At 48.1% G+C, this 14,428-nt stretch overlaps 1 protein-coding gene and 1 pseudogene across 7 annotated transcripts in view; both read right to left on the bottom strand.

Annotated features, from left to right (window-relative positions):
• LOC116272888 (1-phosphatidylinositol 4,5-bisphosphate phosphodiesterase delta-4) overlaps positions 1 to 13,879 on the bottom strand; it is a 30,199-nt gene extending 16,320 nt beyond the window's left edge. For 2 of the 7 annotated variants that reach the window (XM_031661755.1, XM_031661760.1), the window contains exons 1-4: positions 11,597 to 13,128; positions 4,168 to 4,222; positions 3,873 to 4,031; positions 1,837 to 2,065 (exon numbers count right to left, since the gene is read on the bottom strand). In XM_031661755.1, coding sequence (XP_031517615.1) covers positions 1,837 to 2,065; positions 3,873 to 4,031; positions 4,168 to 4,189 — 410 coding nt within the window. In that variant the 5' untranslated portion in view covers positions 4,190 to 4,222; positions 11,597 to 13,128. Of the gene's footprint in view, positions 1 to 1,836; positions 2,066 to 2,360; positions 2,433 to 3,872; positions 4,032 to 4,167; positions 4,223 to 11,596; positions 13,129 to 13,156 lie in introns of those variants that run through there. The other 5 variants (XM_031661756.1, XM_031661761.1, XM_031661757.1 and 2 more) reach the window with 5 other exon arrangements.
• On the bottom strand, positions 418 to 507 carry LOC116272893 (annotated as a pseudogene).
• Positions 13,880 to 14,428: the final 549 nt, after the last annotated feature.

Below are 14,428 nucleotides of genomic sequence, written 5' to 3'. Positions count from 1 at the left end.
CCAGGCTGGTGTCAAACTCCTGACCTCAGGTGATCCACCAGCCTCAGCTTCTCAAAGTACTTGGATTAATTACAGGTGTGAGCTACTGCACCTGGCCACACCTGGCTAATTTAATTTTTTAAAGTTTATTTTATGGGTCAGGTGCAATGGCTCACACCTGTAATCCCAGCACTTTGGGAGGCTGAGGCGGGCGAATCATGTGAGCCCAGGAGTTAGAAACTAGCCTGAGCAATGTGGCAAAATCCCATCTCTACAAAACAAAACACAAAATTAGCCAGGTGGATTACATGCCTGTAATCCCAGCTGCTTGGGAAGCTGAGGTGGGAGGATTGCTTGAGCCCAGGCTGTCATGGCTGCAGTGAGCCAAGATTGTGCCACCACACTCCAGCTTGGGTGACAGAGTGAGACCCTGTTTCAAATAAAAAAACTTATTTTATGGTGCTCTACACATTCAGGGAAACTTCTCTAGTAATGAACAATAGAAATTATCCCTGAAAGTATAGTCTTCCAGTTAACTTTTTAATTTTTTGTAAAGATGCAGTCTTCCCTGTGTTGCCTAGGTTGGGCAATATAGTGATCTCCCTGCCTCGGCCTCCCAAAGTGCTGGGATTACAGGTGTGAGCCATTGTGCCCAGCCAAACAGAAAAGTATTTACACAATTCCATCCTCTTCACTAACTGAAGCAGTATGTGAATCTCATTAATCTTTGTACCCATGGCCAGGCATGGTGGCTCATGCCGGTAATCCCAGCACTTTGGGAGGCCGAGGTGGGTTGATTGTGAGGTCCAGAGTTTGAGACAGCCTGGCCAAGATGGTGAAACCCTGTCTCTACAAAAAAATACAAAAATTATCTGGATGTGGTGGCATGTGCCTGTAGTCCCAGCTACTCAGGAGGCTGAGGCAAGAGAATCTCTGGAACCCGGGAGGCGGTTGCAGTGAGCCAAGATTGTGCCACTGCACTCCAGCCTGGGTGACAGAGCGAGACTCTGTCTCGAAAATATATATATATATTTGAGCCTGGGCTCAAGCAATCCTCCCACCTCAGCTTCCCAAGCAGCTGGGATTACAGGTATGTAATCCACCTGGCTAATTTTGTGTTTTGTTTTGTAGAGACGGGATTTTGCCACATTGCTTAGGCTAGTCTCTAACTCCTGGGCTCACATGATCCGCCCACCTCAGCCTCCCAAAGTGCTGGGATTACAGGTGTGAGCCATTGCACCTGACCCATAAAATAAACTTTAAAAAATTAAATTAGCCAGGTGTGGCCAGGTGCAGTAGCTCACACCTGTAATTAATCCAAGTACTTTGAGAAGCTGAGGCTGGTAGATCACCTGAGGTCAGGAGTTTGACACCAGCCTGGACAATGTGGTGAAACCCCACCTCTACAGACCCCTACAGTCTGGCATAGTGCCTGATTTGTTCTGCTTAATAGATCGTGAATGAATAAATGAATGAAATGGTAAAAATCCAGGAAACTTGGAGTGAGTCTGTGTCACTGAGCCTTCTAAGGGGTTGCTTCCCACCTATATGCTGGTTAATGCCACTGGGATCTTCTGTGCAGCTCTTAGGAGAAGCATCTTGTTTGCTCCTCTGCCTCTCACTGCCTCTTCCTCCAATCCTGGGGGTCCTGATTCATGCCTGGCTATGTCATCCCTAGCATCCATTCCTCCCTCAGTATTCTGTCTCACATTGACCTGAGCTGTCCCTGCCCATACCATCTAGACACTTGGGCCTCCCTGGCTGTGCACCCCTTCTCACTTTTCCTAAACCTGTTGCATCTGGCTCCTTCAGGGATAGAGTGATCCCTCACCCACCCTGACTCCATCCTGCCGATACTGGTCCAGGCGCTCCTGATGGTCCATGCTGGTGACAAGATCCACCAACAGGTGGAGCCCTCGCATCCATATCTGGGCCTCCTCAACACTGTTGGCCACCAGGTCCAGGTTGGAGCGGCGGCCATGGAAGACAACGGTGAAGCCCTGCTCCAGGGGGAGCTCCTCTGTCAGGCTACGCAGCAACTCGGAATCATGGCCATTACGTATTGTCTCCACATCAGAGATTGAGACTGCCAGAGAAGAAGCAGGTGAAGGCATTGAGGAAGGGAGTCCAACAAATAGCAGGGGCTAAGAGTGAAGGACCAGCACCCCCTTCTCCATGACACCATAAAAAAGAACCCCAGCCTCTGCAGACTGAATCCCAAAAAGCATTAGTACAGAGAGATGCAGACCCCAGGGATTCAGGAGTCCATATGAATCACTGATGTTTTCAAAGGCAGCATGGCAAAGGGCCTGTGCTGGGAGTGGCAAGACATGGCTTCCAGCCACAAGCTGGCAGTATGACACAAACCAAAATGACTTAACTCCTCAGTGTCCTCATCTGATATAATGGATAGTCCCCTTCCATAGGCAGCCCCAATGGTGATCACAGGAGGACTGGTGGGGATGACAAATGGAAATACATTTGAAAGGCAGAAGCAGTTATACTAAAGCATTATATCCCTAAGTCCAGTTCTCCCATTCCAGGTTTGAGGGCTTCCTCTTTCCAGATGTCTACGAGGGAACCAGAGAAATTCTTTCACCCTCTTACCTCAGCTGGGGGTGGTACGGATTGTGAGCAATTTGTCTCTAAAACAGATTCTCTTAGATGTGTCCTGTGATCAAATTATTTCCTGTTATTATAAAGAGTTCGGCCAATAAGTGCACACTACTTTGTTTTGTTTTTTGTTTTATTTTGTTTTTTGAGACCAAGTTTTGCTCTTGTCACCCAGGCTGGAGTGCAATGGCACAATCTAGGCTCACTGTAACCTCTGCCTCCTGGGTTCAAGCGATTCTCTGGCCTCAGCCTTCCGAGTAGCTGGGACTACAGGTGCCCACCACCAAGCCCGGCTAATTTTTGTATTTTTAGTAGAGATGGGTTTTCACCATGTTGGCCAGGCTGGTCTCAAACTCCTGACCTCAAGTGACCTGCCTGCCTCGGCCTCCCAAAGTGCTGGGATTACAGGCATGATCCACCACACCTGGCTGCAATTTTGTATTTAAAAATATTTATCATGATGGCTAACATTTATTAAATGCATTCTGGTTTTACATCGCATGCTAAGTGTTTTACATGTTAACTAATTGAGTCCTTGTAACTTACTAAGCAGATACTGTTTAATCCCCATTTTACAGATGAGGAAACTGAAGCTTGATGTATGTATGTATGTATGTATACATGTATTTTTTTAGAGACAGGGTCTCACTCACCCAGGTGGAGTGCAGTGGTGTGATCCCAGCTCACTGCAGTCTCAACCTCCTGGGCTCAAGTGATCCTGCCATCTTAGCCTCCCAAATAGCTGAGACCACAGGCGTACAGCACCACACCCGGCTAATTTTTTATTTTTATTTTTTTATAGAGACAGGCTCTCCCTATGTTATCCAGGCTGGTCTTGAACTTCTGGTCTCAAGCAGTCCCCCTGCCTCGACCTCCCAAATTGCTGGGATTACAGGCATTGAGCCACCAGGCCCAGCCATAGCTTAACTACTTGATTTTCCACAGCTACTCAGAAAGTGGCAGAGCTAGGGCTTTAATTCAGGCAGGCTGATGCCCAAGATGATGGTCTTATAATAATAATAACAAGATGTAACCAATGATTTATTATGTTTTACTATGTTCCAGTACTCTCCTGAGCCTTTTATATACAATAACTAATTTAATCCTCATTACAGCCTTATGAGGCAAGTAGTGTTATGATCTCTTTTTACAGGCTCAGATATAGCCACAATTAGGACAGCACAAACGCACACCATCATAGGACTTTGGTCCCTCCCCTGCCAGGCTCCTCAGGACTCTATCCACCCATATATCCATCCCCCACTATCCAGGTCACTCACAGCTGGGCTTGGCACTGCCCCTGGCCTGCCGTGCATGCCAGACTGTCATGCCGTCATTCTGAAGTCTGAAGTATCTTAGCTTCTTCCAGCTTTTGGACCTCACCTTGCGCATCGGCATGCCTTCCTGCATCAGCAGCAAGTCCTGATCAGTGGTCAGCCCTAGGTCAGGAAAAGCAGGGGTTAGGTAGCCAGCAGAGAGGGTAGCAGGCCCAGGGAAAGCTCTCAAACAGGGGTCCAGCCTCCTTCCCTTCCCTGAGCTATATGCTAAGCCCTTTTCCCCTGCAGGGACACTCACGGTCTTGCAGCAGGGACGCCATCACCCACTGTTCCACCGGCTGGCACCAGATCACCTAAAGGAGAAAGGAAGAGCAAAGGGCTCTGGGTGAATCTTAAAGATAGTCTGTAGCTGATTTTTGCTTCTGATTTTGAGTTTAGTGACTCTGAGACTTTAGATAGGTCTAGAAACCTGCCTCAAATCACATAAGGATCAGAATTTAAATCAAGATATGTCTGATCGCAGAGCCTCCGCTATTTCCCATGGCTATCTTCAGAGAAGGCTAAACCAAAGAGTCCACCAAGCACCCCCTTCCTACCCAATAACCCACAGTCTACTAGTGCCACATTTTGCTCACTCCCCACCCTCTCATTATTAGGAACTAACATCTTGTTGGATGTCCCTTTCAGAAACTAGAATCTCTTCACATCCTAGCCTTCTTATTTCCAGGTAGAATCCTTCCAGCTTCCCTATTCTGGGAGCCCTCTCTATGCTCCCACGTAGACTGTCCAGCTCCTGAGGCGACTAGCGCAGACTTTTTTTTTTTTTTTTTTTGAGACGGAGTGTCGCTCTGTTGCCCAGGCTGGAGTGCAGTGGTGCGATCTCAGCTCACTGCAACTCCCGGGTTCAAGTGATTCTCCTGCCTCGGTCTCCCAATTAGCTAGGACTACAGGCATGTGCCGCCACGCCTGGCTAATTTTTTGTACTTTTAGTAGAGATGGGGTTTCACCACGTTAGCCAGGATGGTCTCAATCTCCTGACCTCGTGATCCACCCACCTCGGCCTCCCAAAGTGCTGGGATTACAGGTGTGAGCTACTACACCTGGCCAGACTTTCTTTTTTCTCTTTGACAATATTTAGTTGTCTTCTACCTTCACATGGTAAAGCATATTTTATACTTTTTCTTTACAGTTATTATTCTCACAGTATTTTTTTGTTGTTGTTTTTTTTGAGGCGAGGTCTTGCTCTGTCGCCCAGGTTGGAGTGCAGTGGCGGGATCTCAGCTCACTGCAAGCTCCGCCTCCGGGTTTCCCGCCATTCTCCTGCCTCCAGCCTCCCACGATGGTTGTTTTCATGCATTTGGTTTTGTGTTTTTGTTGAGGCAGGGGTTGCAGGGGTTTAAAAGCAGGGACAGATCTAGATCTGCAACCTACATTAGTCCACCATCTCAAAACTCAAAGTGCTGGGATACAGGGCTTGAGGCAAGCAGCCCTATTCTCACAGGTTTCAAGTAGGATGATAGTGCATACAGTCTCAGACTCATTTTCAGGTATATACCACCTACCAAAAGGTGCCTCACCCATTCCATGTATCCGTGGGCATTGAAATAGTAGCATAATCCAAGCAATTTGGGGCGGGGCTGGACTGGGGTCAGGGTTTGAGACCAGCCCTGGCCAACTTATGGCAAAACCCCATCTCTACTAAATGCAACAGCCAGGCGTGGTGTGAGCACGCTTTAATCCAGCTACTTGGGAGGCTGGAGCAGGAGTGCTTGAACCAGAACAGCAGAGAGGTTGGCAGTGAGCCAAGATCGTGCCATGCACTCCAGCCTGGGCGACACAGTGAGACTCCGTCTCAATAAAAAGAAGAAAAAAACCAGTTAGGGCCGGGCGCGGTGGCTCACGCCTGTAATCTCAGCACTTTGGGAGGCCGAGGCGGGTGGATCACAAGGTCAGGAGATCGAGACCATCCTGGCTAACACGGTGAAACCCCGTCTCCACTAAAAATACAAAAAATTAGGCAGGCGTGGTGGCGGGCACCTGTAGTCCCAGGTACTCGGGAGGCTGAGGCAGGAGAATTGCTTGAACCTGGGAGGTGGAGGTTGCAGTGAGCTGAGATCATGCCACTGCACTCCAGCCTGGGTGACAGAGCAAGACTCTGTCTCAAAAAAAAGAAAAAGAAAAAAAAGATATATGCTGTGAAATATAGGACCTGGTTAAATTGTCCTAGTAGCTGACAACAAAATTCCCTTGAAAAGGACTAGAAAATTTGATTGTGGCCACGCTGATTCTAGTTATGCCCCTATAGAAATATTCAATTCTTGGTTGGGCACAGTGGCTCAGGCTGTAATCCCAGCACTTTGAGAGGTTGAAGAGGGAGGATTGCTTGGGCCCAGAAGTTCAAGACCAGCATGGACAACATAGTGAGACCTCCATCTCTACAAAGAATTTTTAAAAATTAGCCAAGTGTGGTGGTATACACCTGTGGTCCCAGCTACTTGGGAGGCTGAGGTGGGAGGCTCGCTTGAGTCCAGGAGGTTGAGGCTGCAGTGAGCTGAGATTACACCACGGAGCTCCAGCCTGGGCGACAGAGCAAGACTGTCTCAAAAAAAAACAAAAACCAAAAACCAAAATTCTTGGCCAGGTCATGCTGAAACTGACAAATCTCACAAAATGTAAAGCTCTGTGCTTTTGTGTAAGCAAATAACCCACATTTGAATAGAAATATGTTGTGTGTTTCTTTTTTTAAAAAGGTATCACTACCTGAAAAATGTTATGTTCCTTTTTTTTTTTTTTTTTCTTTTTTTTTGAGACAGAGTTTTGCTCTTATTGCCCAGGCTGGAGTGCAATGGCACAATCTTGGCTCGTTGCAACCTCCACCTCCCGGGTTCAAGCGACTCTCCTGCCTCAGCCTCCTAAGTAGCTGGGATTACAGGTGCCCATCACCACACCCAGCTAATTTTATATATATATATATTTTTTTTTTTTTTACGAGACTGGAGTCTGGCTCTGCTCGCCCCAGGCTGGAGTGCAGTGGCGGATCTCAAGCTCACTGCAGCTCCTCCTCACCGGGTTCACGCCATTCTCCTGCCTCAGCCTCGGGCTAGCTGGGACCAGCGCCCGCCACCCTCGCCCGGCTAGTTTTGTATTTTTAGCAGTAGAGCGGGGGACTGCCGTGTTAGCCAGGATGGTCTGGAATCTCCTGACCTTGTGATCCGCCCGTCTCAGCCTCCCCAAAGTGCTGGGATTACAGGCTTGAGCCACCCGGCCCGGCAATTTTTATATTTTTTAATGAGATGGGGGTTTTCACCATGTTGGCCAGGCTGGTCTCAAACACCTGACCTCAGGTGATCTGCCCTTATGACCTCCCAAAGTACTGGAATGACATTACAAACCTATACCGGTACATGTTCCTTAATTTAAAAGTTTAAAATTTTTGACAGTGGTGCACATCTTAAAAAGAACTTTAGGCGGTAGCGGTGGCTCAAGCCTGTAATCCCAGCACTTTGGGAGGGCGGCGACGAGTGGATCACAGGTCGGGAGATGAGGACTGTCACCGGGCTAACATGGTAAACCCCGTCTCTAAAATACAAAAACTTAACCCGAGCGCTTGATGGCGCCACAACCGAACCCAACTACTTGGGAAACTGAAGCGGAAGGCATGGCGTGAACCAGCGAAACTGCAGTGAGCACCAGGCCTCGCCACTGCTCCAACCTAAGGAAGAACGCTACAGTGAACTCCGTCTCAAGGCTTTTAAAATTAGGTAAAAGCAACCATTCAGTTAGTATTTCCAGTGGCATCATGCAGTTAGTTCAACTCCTATATTTTACAGATGAAAAGCAGAAGTCCAGAAATGTGATGTGGTTGCCTGAGGTCACACAGTCTAATTAGTGCCCTGCTCTCTTTTTGGCCAGGAAGACCCTACTCCCGATCACCTAATGGTAATAAGCCTTCCAGGGAGAATGTGGGGTCACTGAAAGAAATACAGCTTCCCTGAGCACAAGACCTGGAGAAGAAGACTTTCTTTTTTGTTTTTGAGACAGAGAGAGTCTTGTACTCTGTTGCCAGGCAGTGCAATGACCTCCAGAGCTCACTGCAGCCTCCGCCTCCCCAGGTTCAAAGCAATTCTCCTGCCTCAGCTTCCTGAGTAGCTGGGATTACAGGTGTGTGCCATGCCTGGCTAATTTTTTGTATTTTGAGTAGAGCGGAGTTTGCCATATTGTAGGCTGAGTCTCCAACTCCTGATCTCAGGTGATCCATACACCTTGGCCTCCCAAGTGCTGTTATAGGCATGAGCCACTGTGCCCTGCCTAGAGAAACCTTTCTAAATGTGTGGTAATGTACAGGTATCAGGAGTGAGGGGAAGGTTCAGAAGAAGAAGTCTTTCAGGAAACAATTTCAGGAAGATTTTCTGGCTTAGGATGAATGTGTGTGCCGAAGGAGACCAAGAGAACCTCTGATTGGACAAAGGGACCCAAAGTGTTTCCTGAGAGCCAGAAAATCATCTCTGCTTTCTGAAGTGGGAGACAGAGTTTGGAATCTGAGGAGAAACTACAGGCTATGTGAAGACTAAGGTGAAATGTGAATCTGGCGGAGGAGATGGCTCATGCCTGTAATCCCAGCAGCACTGGGAGGCTGAGGCCCGGGTGGATCGCGAGGTCAAGAGATTGAGACCATCTGGCCAACATGGTGGGAAACCTATCTCGACTAAAATACAAAATTAGCTAGGTGTAGTGGCTACTAGGGAGGTGGAGCAAGGAGAATCGCGAATCCGGGAGGCAGAAGAGTAGAAAGTAGAGCCAAGATGGCGCCCTGCACTTTCTAGCCTGGCAAGCAAATGAAACTACGTCTCAAAAAAAAAGAAAAGAAAAAGAAAAAAAGCAACAGACTTCTCTTAATTTCTTTTCTTTTTTGAAGACGAGTCTCACTGTGTCGCCAGGCTGGAGTGCAGTGGCGCTGACCTCGGCTTCACTGCTGCTTCCACCTCCAGTTCCGCGTCCCGCCTCAGCCTCCAGTAGCTGGGACTACAGGCGCCCGCCCATGCCGACTGGTTTTGTATTTTTAGTAGAGCGAGGGACTCACACGTCGTGCTTCAGGATAGTCTCGATCTCCCAACCTAAATGATCCCTGCCCAATGCTATGGCTTAATTCCAGCGCCAACCCAGGACCTAGGGTAAGAGGCGGTGACGCGGTGGCTCAAGCCTGTAATCCCAGCACTTTGGGAGGCCGAGGCGGGTGATCAGGAGTCAGGAGATCGAGACCATCCTGGCTAACACGGTGAAACCCGTCTCTACTAAAAATACAAAAACTAGCGGGCAGAGCCTGTAGTCCCAGCTACCGGGAGGCTGGTGGGAGAATGCGTGAGCCGAGGTGGAGCTTGCAGTGAGCGAGGTCATGCACTGCACTCCAGCCTGGGGCTGACACAGTGAGAACTCCGTCTCAAAAAAAAAAAAAAAAATTCTTAGGTCCAGCGGGGTGCAGTGGCTCACGCCTGTAATCCCAGCACTTTGGGAGACTAAGTGGGTGGATCCCACTTGAGAGTCAGGAGTTTAGAGACCAGCCTCACCAACATAGAGTAGAAACCAGTCTCTACTAAAATACAAAACTAGCTTAGGCCATGGTGGTGCACACCTGTAATCCCAGCTACTCATGAGGCTGAGGCAGGAGAATCACTTGAACCCAGGAGGCGGAGGTTGCAGTGAGCTGAGATTGCACCACTATACTCCAGCCTGGGCGATGGAGTGAGGCTCTGTCTCAAAAACAACAACAACAACAAAAATTTCTTAGGTTCTCAGACTCTAGGAGAGTGAATTGGCCTGGGACTGAAGTCTAACCTCTTTTGCCAATATCCTGGCTTATCTCCTCTCTGAATTTTAGCTCCCACCTCTGGGACATGGGGACTCTAGGATGCGGTGAACTTTGGGACTGCAAGAAGATGGCATTTCCTTCCCTTATGCCTGTGTCCAGGAGCCTCACAATGATGTCCTGAAACATGGAAAGTCTGAGAACAGAGCCCAAGTACCTGAACACTCTTACTTTGGAGACTTCCTCCACTCAAACCTGCCTTAAAAAATTATTTTTTCCTCCTTTATCCAATTCTTCTAACCCCAAAGCTTGGCCTTGTTCTTCCAATCCTTCTCCCATTCATGAATCACTATTTTAAACCTGTATTCACATGACTGACATGTGGTCATAAGAGGGCCAGTTTCAAATCAGGGAGCCATAGAGGGTCAGAGCTGGACTTCATTTTATAGAAAAGGAGCCTGAGGACTAGAAAGGTTTGGTGAACTAAAAATAATTAGTGCCAGAGTCATTTAGTGAGTGACAGAACTGGAATTAGAACCAACGTCTCTGGCTGGGCGCAGTGGCTCACATCTGTAATCCCAGCACTTTGGGAGGCCGAGGTGTGCAGATCACGTAAGGCCAGGAGTTCAAGACCAGCCTGACCAACATGGTGAAACCCCATCTCTACTAAAAATACAAAAATTAGGCCGGGCGCGGTGGCTCACGCCTGTAATCCCAGCACTTTGGGAGGCCAAGATGGGTGGATCACGAGGTCGGGAGATCGAGACCACCCTGGCTAACACGGTGAAACCCCGCTTTACTAAAAATACAAAAATTAGCCGGGTACGGTGGCGGGCGCCTGTAGTCCCGGCTACTGGGGAGGGTGAGGCAGGAGAATGGCGTAAACCAGGGAGGCGGAGCTTGCAGTGAGTGGAGATCGGGCCACTGCACTCTAGCCTGGGCGACAGAGCGAGACTCCATCTCAAAAAAAAAAAAAAAATTAGCTAGGAGTAGTGGTGCACACCTATAATCCCAGCTACTTGGGAGGCTGAGGCAGGAGAATTGCTTGAACCCGGGAGGCGGAGGTTGCAGTGAGCTGAGATGGCACCACTGCACTTCAGCCTGGGCAACAAAAGTGAAACTTGGTCTTGGGCAGGAGAAAAAAAAAAAAGAACAGAGGTCTCCATACAATCAGCTCAAGGATCTTACAATGACTCTGCTCTTAGAAAGGGCCTTCTCTAGAAAGCAGGTTGAAGCAAGGCTAGGAATCAATAAGGGACATAGATATTTTGTCTCTCCATCATTTTCTGTTCCCTCTGTACTCTGAATAGACTTGCTTTTCTTTGGTCTCATTTTCTTGCTTTATTTCTGTTTATTCATTTTTTTTTTGAGATGGAGTGTCACTCTGTTGCCCAGGCTGGAGTGCAGTGGCATGATACTGGCTTACTGCAACCTCTGCCTCCTGGGTTCAAGTGATTCTCCTGCCTCAGCCTCCTGAGTAGCTGGGATTACAGGTGTGTGATGCCACGCCCAGCTAATATTTTTATTTTTAGTAGAGATGGGGTTTCACTATGTTGGCCAGGCTGGTCTCAAACTCCTGACCTCAGATGATCCACCTGTCTCAGCCTCCCCAAGTGCTGGGGTTACAGGGGTGACCCACCGTGCCCAGCCTCTTTCATCTCATTTTCTTTCCTTTTCCCATCCCATGCCTGGTCCTTTTCCTTTCTTCCCAGTTCACTATGAAAATAATTTTTTAAATTTATTATTTGTTTTGTATGGAGATGGGGTCTCCCTTTGTAGCCCTAGTTTCAAAATCCTGGCCTCAAGCAATCCTCCTGCCTGGGCTTCCCAAAGTGCTGGGATTACAGACATGAGCCGTTATGCCCAGCCCCATCCCCACCTCACTCTCTCTCCTAATCCTTTATCTGTCTTCCTATTTGCTCACCTAGGTCAGTCTCTCCTCTTTTCTTCCTTCTCCTCATCCCTTCTCCCCATCACCTCTTCCAGTTGGTTCCCTCTTTTGACTCCACTAATTCCCAATGGCTCTGATTCTCATCTCCTTTGAGATTATGGTCCAGAAGGGAGGACACGTGGGTTCAGAACTCAGTAGCATGCATGTCCCTCTGCTCAGCCTCGCTTTTCTCTGTATCCTAGGAGATTGACCAAACAAACTGCCCAGACAATGTGAGTTAGAACCTAGGTGTTCTAGGTCTTGCTGTTTCCTCTGGTGTCTAATGGTAGAATGGGAAGGATGCCCACAGCTGATGCAGGTGCAGTGAGAAGAGAAGGAACAAAGGGTTTGGGAGTCAGGGCACTGGGAAAAACACAGAGGGTGACGTCTGAGAATAAGAAAGTTTGGTCTTAAATATTAACTCCTAGACGCGTATATGGAGATCTTCAACAATACAGTAATTACCTCTCTAATACAGATATGAAAATAGAGACACAAAATGAGGTGGGAAGTAGCCCAGAGCTGCAGAGCATGATTTGGTCCTCAATTTCTAAGAGACTTCATGTCACCTAGAGATGTACTTTGGCAGAGTTACCAATGGCACCAAGGAGATTACAGTGGGATTCAGGGTGTCTCAGTTCTCTCTGAGGGGTAAGAAAAAAGATAATCATTTTGTCCACTCCCTTGCTTCTGGGAAGGATTATACCTAACCTGGTTCATATAGAGGACAAAATGGCTCTGGTCACAGGTCATAGAATGTTGGAGCTTGAAGGTTCTTTTATAACACATCTAATCCAGACATTCCCAGCTACATCAATAGCCTCTGGAATGTCTTATTGAGATTCCTTAGCCCTACCCAAAAATCTACCAGATCAGCGTTTCCCAGGGTGGGGCTCAATAATATATTTATTTTTAACAGGTACACTTAGTACACAGGCAAGTCTGGGAAACCCTAAACTCTCTCCTATCACAGATCTGGAAGTTGTGGCTCCAGGTCCCGTAGCTGGTTAATGGCACAGGCAGAACTAGAAGTAGGTTTTCTTACCAACATAGCACTCTGGTGCACTAAGAAACTGCCTGGCCCATTGAATAGGCAAAGAACAAGTTCCTTAGGTAACTTTCTAAGGGACTTCCATAACTCTCCCTATTACCAGGGATCTCTGATTCCCCATGGTTCTTGGCCAATCCCTATTTTGCAACCCTCAACAATCTGTTAATAAATCTATGCTAAAGCTTAGCTCCTCCAATTTTTTCTTCCCTTATTGAGGGTGGGGCTCACCTTAGTAGTGGCTAGGGTTGGCACTCCTGGCCCTGCATAAGCTGAGAGGTACCTCATATAAAGGGTGACTGATACAGCCAGGAGGAAGGCTGTAAGGATCAAGGAGGATAAGCTAGAGAGAACCAGGAGGTGGGAGCCCTGTAGAGCTGTTGGGATGAGGAAAGGAGTGTAGGGTGCAATTTAACCAGGGTGGATAAGCATCTAGAGGGCAGAGGCAGGGACTCAGGGAAGACAGAGCTTGGAGCAGAGGCTAATCAGAGCTTCCAGACCCTTACCGTGGGCAGGAGAGCAGAATAGCAGTCCTGTGTTTCCTGTGTCTGTGAGCTGTGCTTCCCGAGCTCTGCGATGCTGTGGGATCAGGAAGCCCAGTCTGGCTCCTTTTCTCTTTTGCTCCCCCTGCACTGGCTTGTTTCCTCCCTCTTCTACAGCAGCTGGCTGCTGTGACTGGTGAGTTATAGCCAGAGGGAAGCAGTAAGAAGGGGAGAGGTGTGAGCTCTCTCCAGTCCAGCCCATCCAACTCTTAAAGGCCCAGGACACTGGTCAATGTGAGGGAGTAGTGGGGGTGGGGTGGGGAGAGAAGGATTAAGGGCACCACATCTTCAGGGAGGAGCCCGGCTGCCCTTCATCTTGATGCCAGCCCTCATTGACCCCAATCCCGCAGTAGCTCTCAAAGTGAAGGGAGTGTCCTCAGTTGCAGTGCCCTGTGAATCACTGCTTTTCATTCTGGTTCCCGCATGTAATACGGCTGTCTTTGCCCTTATTTAATCTGGCTCCTTTCCAGAGTGTCTGTTTCCACTGGCCTGCTCCTGTATCTCTGAATCCTGCCTGCAGGGCATTCACTCTAGCTCTGTCACACAGGGAAAGAAAGAAATAAGATGGGAAAAGAGGAAGATGAGGAGAAGAGGAGGACAGGAATGATGACAGAGTGTAGAGGGACAGAGAGGTTAGAATCTATGTATATTTTAGGCACTCATTAAATATTGAAAGAATGCATAGATGAATGTGTGAAACAATTCTTTTTTTTTTTTTTTTTTTTTTTTTAACATCCACTCATTCCTCCTATAAGCATTTGTTCAGCACCTCCGGGTTATAGGTCATAGCTCTCAGAATGGAGGTAGCACTTTCAGGACATACATGCATGTTTATAAAGATGTGTGCCGAGATGAAGCATAGGCTCAGAGGGGAACTGTGTGAAATGGTGTAATTTTAAGTGTGCTGTGGTCTGGCTGCCTATCATAGTTCCCACAAGCATCCCTCAACTGCCTAATATTTTACCATTAGTGATTATAGTTACATTTTTTAGTCCCATTAAAATAAAATCCTCCTAAGTGATTACTATAAAAGTCAGGCTAGGCCGGGCGCGGTGGCTCAAGCCTGTAATCCCAGCACTTTGGGAGGCCGAGATGGGCGGATCACGAGGTCAGGAGATCGAGACCATCCTGGCTAACACGGTGAAACCCCGTCTCTACTAAGAAATACAAAAAATAGCCGGGCGAGGTGGCGGGCGCCTGTAGTCCCAGCTACTCGGGAGGCTGAGGCCGGAGAAT

Source organism: Papio anubis, unplaced genomic scaffold (genome assembly GCF_008728515.1).
Source record: "Papio anubis isolate 15944 unplaced genomic scaffold, Panubis1.0 scaffold247, whole genome shotgun sequence".
NCBI lineage: Eukaryota > Metazoa > Chordata > Mammalia > Primates > Cercopithecidae > Papio > Papio anubis.
Note: the sequence above shows the minus strand (reverse complement) of the source record. Positions and strands in the feature narration are given on the sequence as shown.